At 39.6% G+C, this 15999-nt stretch overlaps 1 protein-coding gene across 4 annotated transcripts in view; it reads left to right on the top strand.

Moving 5' to 3' along the window:
- NSD2 (nuclear receptor binding SET domain protein 2) overlaps positions 1 to 15999 on the top strand; it is a 79357-nt gene that overhangs the window by 46342 nt on the left and 17016 nt on the right. For 3 of the 4 annotated variants that reach the window (XM_084797786.1, XM_084797785.1, XM_084797787.1), the window contains 3 exons: positions 1638 to 1756; positions 4865 to 4946; positions 6186 to 6310. In XM_084797786.1, coding sequence (XP_084653912.1) covers positions 1638 to 1756; positions 4865 to 4946; positions 6186 to 6310 — 326 coding nt within the window. Of the gene's footprint in view, positions 1 to 1637; positions 1757 to 4864; positions 4947 to 6185; positions 6311 to 8805; positions 14557 to 15999 lie in introns of those variants that run through there. The other variant, XM_084797788.1, reaches the window with a different exon arrangement.

The following is a 15999-nucleotide window of genomic DNA, read 5'->3' as shown; positions in this document are numbered from 1 at the left end:
TAGGTTCTATCGTTAGTACCATACACACATATGTACAAAAGGAAGACTGATGACAAACAGTTGTGCAAATGAAAATAACATATTCAAAATAAACATTGACATATTCAAAGTGGTTGTGACTCTAAAAAATTTTTTTTTTTGCTATCCATCATATTTTTCTAGGTCAGTGATATTTAAATACTTTATTGTAGATTAGTGATATTTTCAGTGACACCTAAAATAAGGTCAAACAAACATTTATCAGGAAGAGCCTAGTTTCCAGATGCAGATGCAACTTTATTCCGTAAAAAAACGTTATTTAGGGGGCTGGTTAAGACACTGACTGCTCTTCCAGAGGTCCTGAATTCAATTCTCAGCAAACACATGGTGGCTCACAACCATTTATAATGAGATCTTGTGCCCTCTTCTGGTACACAGATATACATGCAGACAGAACATTGTGTACATAATAAATAAATAAGTAAATAAATACAATCTTTAAAACAAAAATTGTTATTTAAATCAGGCACTAGTGGTGGCACATACCTATAATCCCAGCACTCAGAGACAGAGGCAGGTGGATCTCTGTGTGTTCTTGGCCAGCCTGGTCTACAAAGCAAGTCCAGGATAACCAGGGCTACACAGAGATACTCTGTCTTAACAAACAAACAAGAAATTATTTGATCTTTTTTAAAGACACAATTTATATTTTATGTGCACTGATGTTTTGCCTACATGTAAATCTGTGTGAGGGTGTCAGATCTTGGAATTACAGACAGTTGTGACCTGCCATGTGGGTGCTGGGAATTGAGTCCTGGTCCTCTGGAAGAGCAGTCAGTGCTCTTAACCACAGGGTTATCTCTATAGCCATGAAGTTTTTTCTTTTTTTGGTTTTTGAAGACAGGGTTTCTCTGTTTTGAACTTGATGTTCTGGACTCGCTTTGTAGACCAGGCTGGCCTCGAACTCAGTGACCTGCCTGCTTCTGCCTCCCAAGTTCTGGGATTAAAGGTGTGCGCTGCCACACCTGGTGAAATTCTTATTTTTATTTAAAATATTTAGATTTGTTTTGTATGTTAGAGTATTTCGCCTGAATGTGTATGTTTACACAGAGGCCAGAAAATGATGTTGAATTTCCTGAAATGAATTATAGACGATTGTTAGCTGTTGTGTGGATTCTGGGAATAAAACTTAGCTCCACTGCAAGAATTAGTGTTCTAAACCATCCTTCCAGCCCCAAAGTTGTAATTTTCCTTTCAAGTTGATCTACAGTCTAGTTGTCTATCTTCCTTTTCCCTACTTTGAGGTAATGTCTTGCTGTGTAGCCAAAACTGGTATTGAACTCAAAAATCTCTCATGCTAAGCCTTCCTATGCGCATGGATAGCCATGTGCCATCATAACAGATTTTTAAAAACAGACTGGGCTGTACTTAAATTTAATGTTATATTGAAACTACAACAAATATTAGGATAATAGTCTTTAGGTAACTATTTGTGGGTCCCCAGTTCTTTTTTGCAAAGAGATTTGGTTTTGTAAAACGTAGGCCTTAGACCTGAGCCTTGTTGCTGAGTATCTGTCTCTGATTTGCAAGCTGAATGCCGTAGCAGCTTGTGGACCCTTTCCTGTGTGCTTATCCCAACTCTCATTCTCTACTCCAAGGAAATATGAATGGGAAAAAAAGAAATCACACAAAGAGAACAGATGACTCTCCAGAGGATGTTGATGTTGAAGATGCACCCAGGAAAAGACTTAGGACAGAGAAGCACAGTCTTCGGAAGGTAATGTTCTGAGATGTTCTGGCCTGTAGGAGCAGAGGCCGTCTAGTTCTTGATACTCACCCAGGACAGGGGCAGGGGGCTTTTCTGGGCTCTGGCCCAAGTGGTTTGTCCATTTTCTGCATTGAAAAGGCCACTGAAGAAAGGACATGCTCATTAACAATTAGGAAAATTAGCACAGGGACTATTGCTCCAAATTTGTTCAAGGAAACAGTATCTAAATGTTTTGAGTAATGCATGATTATTTTGATTTTATGTGTTAAAAAATGACTCAAGTTGAAGAGCTAGATTGCTCAAGTAGCCTGAGCCTGACCTTCAGTGTCATTGTCAGTACTTGGTATAATGTTTGTCTGTAGGTATTATTTATTCAGTGTGTAAATGAGATTCATGAAAATTATTTAAAGGTGAGTTTCATTTCAAAAGGAAGTTAAAGAATTTGTGACAGATACTTAAAATGGATTATATGAATTTACTCTCTTTGTTAGTAATTCATGATCTTATTCACTGGGAATTCAGTGTGGGCAGCACTGAGGCAAAAATGAAACTAGAGTATTAAAGGCAGCCCAGGGCCTTGAGCCTCGGTTTTGCCAGTGTCTGTTAGGACAAGCTGAGCAGTACCTTACGGGACGTGAAATTCACCTGCCATATGAAGCTCACATATTACAGAGAGTGAACCTTTTAGCACCATTTGTTTCAACTGTCTGGGGTGTACTTATCTTTTTGGTAAATTCAGTTTAATGAGGCTTTGTACTTTATATTTGAATTTATATTTTGTAGGAGTTCTGACACAGTAGTGTGTGTGTGTGTGTGTGTGTGTGTGTGTGTGTGTGTGTGTGTGAGAGAGAGAGAGAGAGAGAGAGAGAGAGAGAGATTTTGACTAAAGCTTGATACTTTAGTGACCAATTTGCCTTTATTATCTTTCTTTCTAATTTTAAACATCAGAAAAGATCACATTGCTGAAGTGTAAACTATATTATCTCTTTTTAACATTCTATTTGTAGTGTAACATAATAGATTTTGTACCCTTTTCTTGGTATATGCAGTTTTATTTGGATCCGTTTGCCATCACAAGGGCTGCGTAGAGGTGAAGTGCTACTGCGAGCTGCTAGAGTTTAAAGGTTCCATATACACATGCTTGCAAGAAGCCCTTTAAATATGTGCGCTTAGAACATCTGAAATACTATGGTCCATATTAAATATGTGAGCTTAGAACATTTGAAATACTATGGTCCATATTAAATAGCTACGCATAATTTTTTTCATAATTTTTTTTATTAACTAAAATTATCAGAAAATAGCACGTTTTAAAAGTAGTGGTGTCTGCCCTTAGTCCCACTACTTGGAAAGCAGAGGTAGACGGATCTCTAGTTTTAGGCCAGCTAGGGGAACATAATGAAGTCCCTTCTCAGAAAATAGTGTGTCTCTCTAGTCTTTTTTTTTTTTTAGAAATTTAAGTCATATTATAATTCCCAATATGTATTGATTACATTTGATGAGCCAGCAACATTGAGAAGGCTAAGCAGAATTCTCGTGCCTACTCTCAGTGGACTTTCATCTTACTTGCGTTGGCTTTACAGATGTCAGTAGACAAGATCTGAGGTCTGGCACCTGTGTAAAGTCCCTGTCTTCTGGAGTAGCACTGTGACCGTTGTGCAGCTTTGTTGCAGCGTTGTTTTGTGGTGTCGAAGCGTGGTTCTTATTTGTTTTTTTGTTGTTATTTGAGATAGGATCTTATGTAGCCCAGGCTGGTTGAACATTTTCTCTGAAGCCTAGGCAGGCCTTTTAATTTCTAGTCCTCTTGCCTCTGCCCTACTGAGAGCTAGGGTTATAGCCTGTGCCACCATACCTTGCTGAGGGCAGTTTGAACTGTATTTTTCTTCATTTTTTATTTTTAGTTTATTTTATATATTTATTTATTTGAGACACAGTCTCACAATGAGGCCTTAGATGGCTTGGAGCTTGCTATATATACTGGGCTGGCCTCAGACTCAAAGAGATCATCTGCCTTGGTTTTTTTAAGTGCTAGGATTAAGGAAGGGCATGTGCCACCATGCCTGGATTGAACTACGTTTTTCAAAGTCTCAGCATGTGGCTATTATGATACTAAACTTTTATTTGTTTGTTTGTTTATTTTTGAGACGGGGGTCTCTCAGTATGTAGCCCAGGCTGGTCTTACACTAGCAGAGATCATTACCACCGTGTTCGGAATTTCCTTTTTTTCTTTTCTTTCAGTACTAGGAATTGAATTCAAGGCCATACTGGATACATGTCCTGCAACTGTAGTTAATCCCTTTTTTTAAAATTTCAAATCTTTAATTTTATTAATGATATATTTTATTTTTATACATGTATATGTGTGTGTATTTGTGTAAGTGAATTCCATGGAAGCCAGAAAAGGATGTTGAATGCCTTGGAGTTCAAGTTCCAGGTAGTTGTGCGGTGTAAGACAAGGATGCTGAGACCCAGACTTGGGTCCTCTGAAGGAGCAGCTCTGTTTCTGCATTTTAAATAGGGTCTCACTAAGTTGTCAGGCAAGCTTGAGCTTGTGATTCTCTTTCAGTTAAAATTACAGGCCTATCACCACTGGCTCAGCATTTTGAAAATCTCTCCTTTATCTTTAGTTATTAAAGGTGTTTTATTGTTAATCTCTTGTGAGGTAAATAAATATGGAGATAGTCTCAAATTTAGAAATCCTCAGTGTCGTAGCTTATGACTTACACTCCTAATGCTGGTAGAGTAGGGATGACTTCAGTTTGATTGGGCCTCTTTGGATTCAGTGAGAAGTTTGGGTAGCACATGAAATACAACTTATGTAAGGTAGGTACCTTAACAGAACCACGGAAGGTATTGCCACAGCCCTGTCCACTCTCCCCTTCTAACATCTTTTAGAGAGTCAGGAAAGAATAAGAAAAGAAATCAGTTCAGGCTTTTTTTTTTTTTTTTTAAGTCAGTTTGGGAAGCTGTGGTCCTGTTGTGTAAGGAACACATTTCCAAAAGAATAATTTTCTATTGTGTAAATTTTCAGCAGCCGGTGCTCATTCACATTAGAAGAATTTTTTTCTTTGTTTTCTTCTCTTTGTCCACCTCCCCCTCCCCCGCTTTAAATAACAGAGAGAGACAATCACCGACAAAACGGCCAGAACAAGCTCTTACAAGGCCATAGAGGCAGCCTCCTCGCTCAAGAGCCAGGCAGGTAATGTGGTCAGGCTCCTTCCTGGCTCCTCAGGGTGCCCGGGTGGGTGAGCAGGGTGGTCCTTTAGTGTGGGCACCTGAGAGAGACAGGAACATGAGAGCATGGCTGGGCAAAGGGGTACAGGGATGCCTCAGAAGAGTAAACAATTAAGCTGATACCAAAAACAAATGGGAAAGAAGATCTTGTGGAATTGAAAAATAACTGATTTAATATGTAAATCATAAGGATTAAGTCATATTGAAGTTACTTTTCTACTGATTTTCACTTGACTTTATTATTTTTCAATTTGAAATTGTATTAGAAGAGAAATTTAAAGCAAAAATACTTGTTACCATAAATTCTGCCATTCTAATTTAGGCTTCTGCTGGTTCATACTTACTAGCCAAGAGTAAAAGTCATGATTAGTTGTTTCTGTTCCATATGATAAAGAAATTAGTTTAAGGACCGTATATGAAAAAAGAGCATAGTTAAGTGGTTAAAAAAAAGAAAAATCAGACCCTGTGACTTGTGTGAATAATCCTGTCGAGGCACCTGTCTGATAGATTAGCACAGAAGCTCACTGTCTCCAAAACAGTTGGAGAGACTGGTTTTGTTTTTTTGTGTGTATGTGTGCTGCACAAGATGATTAGGTTTTTAAAAATTAGCTATTTTGCCAGGTGTGGTGTGGTGCATGCCTGTAATCCCAGCACTCAGGGAGACAGAGGCAGGCAGATTTCTGAGTTCAAGCCAACCTGGTCTGCAAAGCTAATCCAGGGCAGCCAAGGCTACACAGAGAAACCCTGTCTTGGAAAAAAAAAATCAGCTATTTTTTAAAACAAGCATCTATGATTGGAAATTTGAATTGAGGATTATTCTTCTTAAATATGAAAGTGGTATTATTGTATTTAAAATTTTATTTTAGAGGTATACTCTAGGTCTTTTATGCATGAAGTTATGAGTAGACTTTGTGTTAGACAATTCCATAGGGGGTTGTGGATCCAGGTGTGGATGAAGATTTGTTGGCCCTGGGGTTTTGGTTTTGGGGTTGGAAAGTTGTAGGATGTGGAATTCATTGTACAGTTTGTCTGCTTTAAAAAAACAAAACAAAACAGTTTTCTATGATAAAAAGTTAAGCCCTTAGTGACAACTAAGGAAACCAGAAGATTCATCTTTAGGATTTCACTTACTTGAGGGCTTAAAGCAATAAGAATGCTGCGAGGCTTAAGATTTTAAACTTTATAAAATAAACTTACTTTACAGCAACGAAAAATCTGTCTGATGCTTGCAAACCACTGAAGAAGCGAAATCGGGCTTCTGCAACAGCATCTTCAGCACTTGGGTTTAGCAAAAGCTCATCTCCTTCTGCATCCTTAACTGAGAATGAGGTAAAATAATGATAGTGATGCCATGGCATTCATGCGAAGGCCGTTAGTTACTCAAGTTGCAGTGTGAGTGGAAGTCCTATTTTAAAAGAATTATGTTGGTGTTCTCCATAGGCATAGGTGAGTTTCAGGTGTTCTTAGCCATCTAAAATTCACAAAATTGAAAAATAACGCACTATTTTAGTATGAGCACTTTCAATATAAATACATACATGCACATGGTGAATGTGTAAGTGTGCATACATACTTCAGTCTTGTTGTTGCAATCTGTTTTAAAATCATGTGTTCTGTAAACTTAACTCTTTCCTCACACGAAAGGAAATTCACACTGGCTCTCCCAGGACATCCTATGTTGGCCACACTGACATTGGCCACTGTGGGCCCACACTGGTGGCTAGAGGGGCTCACCAGCCTGTGGGGAAGCCAAAGGTTTCTTGGTCCTCAATGCGTTGCGTGTCTCTGGTCTTTTGTCCTGGCATGTATCAGGTGTTAGTGTGGAGGCAAGTTAGAACTCTCACTATATTAAAATGCCTGTGTTTCTGGTCTTACAAAATACATGATAGCAGATAAGTAAGTGGTATTATAACAAGCTACTGCTGCTGCCATCACTGTAGCGTGGCGTGTAGATGGTGTAACCAAATCTAAAGTCTGCATTGACAAAAACAAAACAGCCACAAATTCAGGAGGAATGGTTTTGTTTTGTTTTGTTTGCACAGAGCTAGTTTTAATGTCTTGGTTCTAGTGACTACCTTTATGGATCTTACTTTCCTTTTTTTTTTTTTTTTCTTGTTATTTTGATCTCTGTAATTCTGTTTTTTTAATTCTCACTGTAAACTGGAGATTTATTTTCACAGTTTGTAAGGAGTTGATAACCTTGATCTTCATGAACAGGGTAGTGAGATGGGAACCAGACAGGCCCGCTCTCCTATGTGATCCAAGGCAGCACTTCTTACCTGGTCTCTGCTGTGGTCCTTAGTAGGCCTGCGTGTGTCCTCGCTGTTTCTTTGTATTAGTGGAGGTCTGGGCCTTCCATTGCAGGATGGTCAGGGGCCTGGGTTGCCCGAGGAACACTCTTGAGAACCGTGTTGCTCACTGCTCTGAACCTGAAGTGTGGTATAAATCCAGAGTGTTCCTGTAGTAGGCTCTTAGTCACATAGACACCTCAGTCACAATCTCCTGTGCTCATACCCATGGGACTTGGGCTTGCTTCTGGTTGTTAATGTGTAGAAAACTAAGTATTTCTTATATTTGTACAAATTCACTTTGTTGTTGAGCTTCTAAAATGTTACTGAAATACAAAAAAGGCTAGTTTTGTATAAATTATTTTTCATTTTTCCTTTATTACCCATATTTAGATTAGCATTTTAGAAAGTTAAAGATGGTCTACAGTTCTAGTTAATCATATTAGAAATGAAAGGGTTTCTAAAACAGAAACCCTTTCATTTAGGTATTAAAGTTAGACTTTTCATTAATGAATTTTTTTAAGTGCTGGGGGGTTGGAACCTAGGGATTTGTGAGTCCAGGCAAGTGTTCTATCACTGAGTTAGATTCTAGCCCTATACAATTTTCAAATAAGTTTTTCTTTATTCATATTTTGGTCTGTTTATCCAGTGGTATTTTACATATACTGTTGTTGGACATGGGAAAGAGAAAAATATTGAGTTACTGAATCTATCTCTTATTCTTGTTCATCATTTACTGGGTATTGAAGGTGAAGACAGTGAGGGTGGAAGGAACAGCAGCTGGTGCCATCTCTGCTCTCGTAGTCTGAACTTGGAGAGACTAAGATTTTTGTAACAAGACTTAGTTGCAACATCAGAGGTTGATAGGTGATTTAAGTACATTTTTATTATGTAGGAAATGTATTGAATTTATATTCTTACATTTTGAAGGTGATACAGAAATATCACAGTACACATTAATGTTCTTTAAATAAAATCATTTAAATTTCTAGACCCTCTCTATTAGGCTACTTGTGTGGCTTATGTGAATATTCCTTTATATCTTATTTTATAGAGTTGTACTGTTAAATTTCGATTTATCTCATATGCAGCAGCACTACTGAACCCCACAGTGAGTGTTTACAGGTGTACAGTGCCAAGTGCCTGCTAACATGAGACGTGAAGACTGTTGAGTCTGATTCTGATATGAAAACTACTGTTTGGGGAATCAGACTGCCTCCTTAATTTGGGACACTTACGTTTTGCATGTTTATATTTCCTTCCCTTCACTACACTTTATTGAAAGAGAATTGTGTAGGGTTGATACTGCAAGACATTTTAGGACATGTTGTAGTTTAAGTTCTTGAAAAATGTATATGATAAATTTATATTGGAATAATTACATGATATTACATCACCCCAATGAAGATATTAAAATTGCACACTTGCATGACAAAGGCCTGTGAAGGAATTGATGTGATTTAAGTGTTTTGTAACTTCATTTTTTGTTCCCTTAGTAGAGCAAATTCTTATTTTTTTCGCCTTCACTGGTAACAGCTTTTATGGGAGCCCACATCAGTCAAGTTGGACTTGAACTCAGCCGCCCTGTACTGCACTTAGAATGATGTAATACCCCAAGATGTCTGCTGCAGGTGGTGCATCATCGTATACACTAAGTGACATTTCTATCACAGTCATTTTATGGAAGATGTGTGATAATCTGTTTTTACTGGTATTAATAAACACATACAATGAAGAAAACAGATAACAAATTTTAAGACCAAGGTAAGATACCCAATCAAGGCCATTTAATCAATCACATTCATCTCATAATAAAAACACATTCATATTCTAATGATCAATCTAAAGTTTGAGTGGAGGAGGAGACCCTTCAGTCAAGGCTGTCCCAGAGCTCTGATCATATTAAAAGGGTTATCCTGTTATTTCTTTTCCCTGCAATTTACAACTTACTGAGTTTTTATGGAAAAATGTCAGCATCTGCTCCATCAGTAAGAAAGAACAAGCAGGACACACTAAAGGTCCATTGTCAGCTATTTTCATTGCCAATGAAATACATTCAGTATTGTAGATACTAAACCAGTTTTCCCACATAAAAGGCAGGAAGAGTTTTGATTCTGTCCTTTTTTACTTGACAGTTTTACTACGACACTAGACACAGTAGATTTTTAGGGGAAAAATATCATTTACAGTATCATTGTGAACCATTCAAGTCTTGAACCAGTCACTGATATCTAGAAGACACCATAATCAGGTTATTTACAACAACCACATCATCAATTGCTTTTGTAGAACATCAGCATCATGTCTTAAATGTTGTGGTCCTGGATGCCCAGCTGGGGCGTACCTAGGTGCCCGCATGTTTGCATGGGAGGAAAGGCTCCACTTGCCCTCAGCTCAAGAAGCAGAGTTTGTGCTATGCACGGGGTGTGTGAGCGGTGCCCAGGCCGTTCCACTCAGACACGTCAGTGTTGGACCTGTGATGAAAGTTTCTCAGAAATACTTTTGTTCCAAACCATTAAGTAATGTAACGCATGTAAACACATAGAGTGCCTGGCACCTTGCAAGGACTCAGTGGTTCACTATTGTGACAGTAATGGATATTACAATAAAAATAATAAAATCACCATCATTCCATTTTTATCCAAAAGTATAAATTTTGCTTTGGCATGAAAAATGATCCTCTTGATTGCATCGTGCATGTGCGGATAAAATAAATCCAGGTGTAGCAGAACCCTAGCTCTGTTTGTGTGCACAGTAGGGTATAGACTATGAGGTTGTAGTCTGGTAGGTCACTCAGCTGGCTCTGCTCAAATGTAACAAGAGACATGACCTCAGAGAATACCTAGTGTGAGCGTTCTACGTTGTACTGTTCTCAAAGGACATGAAAGATCTCAGGTAAATTTAAATATAAATCATAAAATTAAAAAGTATGTGAAGAAATATGATAGTATAGAAAATGGCCCTGTTTCAAGAAGTGATTTCTCAAAAGTAAAGACACTATCCCGAAAGGTCTTGGGCAAAAATGAAGGGATTTCATTTGAAATTAGAGCATGATGAATTTTGAGTGGGTGCCCAGGAACCACCTGGAGGACAGACACTCTGCTCTGCGATGGGGACGTGAGGACTTCAGAGCTAATGGTGGTGTACACAGAGTAGCATAGTTGGTAGCTGCCAAGTGCATGGAGTATGAGGGAACAAGGGTAGGGATCCTGGAATATTCTTCAGGTGGGGAAGACATAGCCTACCTTGGGGCAGGGGCAGGAACAGAGCGCTCTTCATTCTGCAGTGAGTGCAGGGATAGTCCTCCATGTGGGATTTGCCCACCCCAGAGACCTAGTGGGAGTCTCACAGGAAAATGAGCAGAGTTTGTGTCAGCTCTTAGCTGAGCTCTCCTCAAAGAGGTGAATAGAACAGAGACTCCTGTTCAAAAGAGCTTCGCAAGAAGAAATAGCTTGTCTAAGAGTACAGAAATTACATGACAAATTTATTATGCTACAAATTTAACATGGAATTCCTTCATTTTCTATAAAAATGTCCAATAAAAATAAAAATAAGCGCATTGCTACCTCTCGAGCCTTAGATCTTTTGAACTGTCCACTGTTCAGATGAGATTTGCTTCTGCCGTTCAAAGAATTTTTACCATTTGATCCTAATTGATTTTCCTTCAAACCATTGTTTATACTACTTTGCCTGCAAGGGGAGGTAGCTTTCTGTATAAAACTCTGATTCTGAAGAGATGAAGACTTATGTGAATGTACAACGGTTTGAATTGTAGCCGTTCTAACAGCAGTACACCAGGGAGTAGGATAAAGGCCTGTGCCCAGCAGCCAGGCCCTTCAGGTGCTCCTCAGTCCCCCCTCTGCTCCAGAAGAACTTCTCCCTCCCTGGGAGCTTCTCCTCAGAGTCAATGAAAAGTGAATGTTGTCCTTTGGTCACAATGCCTTTAAGTGTAGTTGTAGTTCAAAACTTTCTTTAGTATTCATATCTATTTACACCTGTGTTTCCCAACAGAAGACAACTTCAGTATTTTTAAGAGAATGTCCTGAAAACCAACAAGAAATCTAAGCATGACAAGGAATAAAACACAGGATCTAAGAGGAAAGGGTCCTTACTGCATGCATGCGGGCGTTCATTTCACCCACTGCCTCTGAGCACCCTGCTTCTGGCATGGGATGGTCTCAGCCAAGTTATATCTGGTTCTGGAATTAGTTGAGGTAGTTCTTGAAAAAGCACCAGAAAACGTAAAACAGGGTTCTCTGGGGCTGGAAGCCAGATGAGGGACAGGGCCATTCCATAAATGAGAGAACATGTCACAAGAAAAGCAAAGAAAAAACTTAAAAAGCCTGGCTTGGCAACCACATGTCTGTGAGTCCATGGACTCAGCAGGGCTGTGTCTGGAGCCTGTGGGCTGGCCAGGTGGTATAGGAGACTGGCACCCAGTAAGAGTCTGTAACACAAATTCCATTACAAAGAAGGAAATAAAGATCATAAGTAAACGTCTCATTTCTCAAAGAAAAAATGATGCCTGTGTTTATGTAAAATTTAAATGATGGAAGAGTGCTCCTGAAATAGGCGCTCATAGCCTGGAGTGAGGGCTGAGCTGAGTTACGTTCTGTCTGTCCTTCAGCACTGGTGTGCATTCTGTCTAAGCGCCTAGTTCCCTGCTCACGTGAGCTGAGTGGGGAACCCTGAATGGGTGGTTCTTTGTTGTCCTCAGTTGCTTTATTTGGGCCTGAGACCTCCATTGAGGTCATAGCTCCCTTCTTTAGGAAATGTTTGTCCGGTGGCAGGTGAACGGTGGGGTCATTAACACTTAGTAAGTTTGCTTTCTTTCTCTGTCACTGATTCTAAGGTACTGTATGTCTCACACGTATTCAAACATATAGGCTGTATCCTGATGCCCAGGTGGACTTCTGTTAGGAACTCCAAGGGTCAGCACCTTATTTTAGCATCAATAAACCTATTATTCCGGGCCTGTGTTTTATCTTTGTGATAATAAAAATCCATATTGTCTGTTGCTAGAGTAAAGCAGAAGGCTTTCCTAGCATGCCTTCAGAGCTTTTATTAAGCTTCCTAGTAATGACTTTGAGAGCTTTTTAGTTTTTGTTTTTAAAGGAAACATTGATTCTTGGTATTTCAACATTTTTTTGGTGACTGAAATTGGCTTTTCTCCTTTTGGGTACCTGTTTTTATTGTTTTACTTACTATATTAGGATTTTTCTCATTACCCTTCCTGCCAGTGATAGAAAATGGTCATCCTTACTACACAGAAAAGTATGTTTGCATTTTTTCTTGTTCAGGAAGGGTAAGGGACATGGGCTTAACTAACAAGGATGTAAGTCTAGCAAGTCTAGCAATGTGTCATCTTGTCAGAGTCCTGTGTGCCACATCCACATTTGTTTATTTTTTTCTAGCCTATATAGTTGTTCAGCCTTTAACATATAACCCTGGCAGTATGTTAAACATGCTAGCATTTCAGGGATACTCTGCTTTAAGAACACACACACACACACACACACACAAAACAACTGGGGTAGTGGAGTCCTAGTTTTGGTACAGGGGCATTGCCAGTCGCATGAGCTAAGACAGCAGGTAGGCTGGTGAGTCTTCTGCTCTCAAGCCTTTGAGGTGAGGACAGCTGGCCTATTGCTGCAGCTGGCTGGACCAGGCTCTTCCCTTCCCCCTCTACAGCCCACTCTCAAGGCATGGCTGCTTTTGAGGACTCAGCTGGGACGTGGTTCAATCAGTAGAACATTTAGAGACTCATTTAACTTTTGATAAGGGCTTGCCTTTATAGGAGCAGTAGCTGTGTGGCTAAATGGCCACAGCTCTCACTGGTCTTGGCTGTCCTTTTAGCCTAACTATATAGAAGCCGGTATAGTAGATGACTATGAAGCACAATGACATTCTTTGGACTAAAGCATTTTTTTTTTTTGGTTTATTTTTTCCTCTTTTATGCCCTCAGTAACTCATACCTGCCTTTAAATTAGGAACAGCTAGGAGGATTCTAGTCTGTACAAACTTTAATAAATTTTTTCCTGAATTCTAGGATTTTAGGATGGTTGACTTAATTTTAATTGTCTTGATTCCACTTATAATACTTCACTGTGATGTTAACTTGAAGACCTGCTTGAGATTAGTCTTAATTTTAGACCATTATATCTGCTGAGCACAGGATTCTTATCAGTTGTAAATCTAAAACCGTCTGTGAATGCACTTCTATGCTTCTTTCTTTATGAAAGCATAACAAACATGAAATAATGTTGGTTATAGAAATATTTATTGTTCAAGGTCTGTAATTGTGTTTTAAAATGATGTAGTATTCAACTTGTGAGGGGATTTGTTTTGTCAAAAAAATATTAAAAACTCAATGTGTATCAGCCCGCAGGAGGGCAGGGGTCTGCTTTGTGGCCGCAGTCGGGTGAACCCCAGCTGCACTCATTGAGTCTTCCTGATGGCCACATAGCCCCTGGCAGTGGGTTGGAAGGTGTCTACTGGCTTACGTGATGTCTGGTAATGCCGTATTGAAAGTCCCTGTAATAGATGGAGACTGCACTTCCTGTCTCTGAAGGAATGTGTGTCTTAAGGCAGGTAGGCAACTTGGTACTATCACATGCTGAGTAGAGAGTGGAGAAAGTATTTCAGACTCAAGAAAACTTTGGAAAGTCAGGAACTAAACTGATTGGAAATCAGTGCCACAAGCCTGACATTGGTGGACACAGGAAGCCACAGGAAAATTCTTGAAAGTCTGTCCCATCAGTCACTGCATTTTTGTTTTTCCAAATACATCCTTTTGGATACTGAATAGATCATAGATGTTGTAGACTGAGATCTGGGACTGTGTTGGGACCATACAGGTGATATGTCACTTCCACAAATGACATCTCCAAGTAAGCTGTCACCTGGTACACATGGAGGTGGAGCCTGCAGCTGGAGTGAAGCGCACACTTGGCTCTACTTGCAGGTGGTTTGCTGAGCAGAGAGCTGAGGGACCCTCTTGACTGGGTAGGGGTTTCATCCATTTGTGGGGGAGGATGTGGTTGGTGAAGGTGGACCTTCTACAACTGTCATGGACTGTGATATTGTAAGGTCTATATTCTGTATGTGGATAACAGACCCAATTAGGAAACGAGCCTTATGTGTGTCGTTAACATTTATATTTCCATTCAAAATATGTATTCAGTGTTTATTTCCTCAAACAGACTTTGTTAATTTAGGAAATATCTCCAAGTGGAAACGTGCTAACTTTCTGTAAATCTTAAATAAAAGGTGCTGTTCCTTCCTCTGGCCCAGGACTGGTTTGTGTTTTCTGTCTTTCTTTCCATTCCTTTCTCTTTTTATAGCTTTTAAATTTGTGTCATCCACACTAAGGGAAGAAGTGGGTTGGTGGATGGAGCACGGGCTCTCTTTTCATGAATGCTGTGCTAGACACCCTTTGGGTTTCAGTTCCTCCATTAGTCAGATGGGTCAGCGTTGGGTGGCTGTGGGAGCTGCTCTCTGAGCCAAGCAAGGCAAGCTATGTGGCCATTGATTCCTAAGGCCCTGGGCTTCCCTAATACTCCCGTCTCATCTCAGAAGTGCTCAGACCCCCACCTGTGATCCTCATGTCTGATGGACGTGTTAAATTTGGAGTTCCGTAACAGAGCATTTCAAGTTGCCTCTTTCTGGATGTTGATGTTAAAGAAGTGGGAGGTGAGCTGATGGGAGAGGGATTGGCCATGGGCCCTGTAGTTCCAACTAGTCAGCCTCCTGTTTGACAGACCTTATGATGTGACACTAATCTAGTGTTCTTCATGCTATTTCCATCTTCCCGCAAAAGGTGAGAAAATTACATTAAAAGGTCTTCCTCTTCCCCTTCATTACATTCTTGTTGGTAGATGTGTCTAGTGAGACTAGAACAGGGGATCACACAAAGCCTGTCCCTTGCTCAGGTGACCCGTCAGAGCCATGGGAGTCGTTGGTAATTTACCCCACTTTAACATGAATTCAAATTAGAAAAATGCCTGTTTTTTCTCTCACTGCTCCCAATAATTTCAATGCGATAAGTCTGGGGAAAGCTCATCAGTAAGGTTACAGAATCAATGGGCCAGAGTCCCTGTGAGTTTGGTTTTGTTTTTTTAACATGACCTGATTACAATATCTAGCTTTCTGTTCATTGGCAAATAGCAAGCCTTTAACACAATTACTTGTGGCTATTGAGGCAAACAAGAAACAGTTAATACTTTTTTTTTTTTGCTTTGTCTCCAAAATTCAATTTTCAACACTTACTAAGATCAGATAAAAACAAACAGAAAACAAAGCACCTTAATTTGATACATGAAAGGATTTTCTGTTTTACTCATTTAAACATTTATTGCTTATACTTTTCAAGTGAGGACAGGGTGATTTGTGCAGCAAGGGTGAGCTTGTAGCTGGATCATAATCTGTTTAGTGGTGGGAAGCCAGTAAAAACCAGTGCTTTCATCTGCACACACTGCATCTCTCTAAGGCAGGAGAAAATACTCTTTGCCTTTCCAAGGGCCAGAGCAGATGAGCAGCAACCAGTTAGCAGTGAGAGGAGACACAAGGCAATCAGGCTACAATGCAAGTCAGTGACTCTCCTGACTCTGGAATCAGTTTCAGGGGAGCAGTATGCTTCTGTAAGGAAGAGTGGTGTCCTCAGTGGAGTGAGATACAGCTACTCTGAAGCTTTTTTTTTTTTTTTTTTTTTTTTTTTTTTTTTTTACAACT

This window comes from Acomys minous (assembly GCF_964271855.1).
Source record: "Acomys minous genome assembly, chromosome: 10".
In the NCBI taxonomy this organism is placed as follows: Eukaryota; Metazoa; Chordata; class Mammalia; order Rodentia; family Muridae; genus Acomys; species Acomys minous.
The sequence above is the reverse complement of the archived record's forward strand: the minus strand, read 5'-3'. Positions and strand labels throughout refer to the sequence as shown.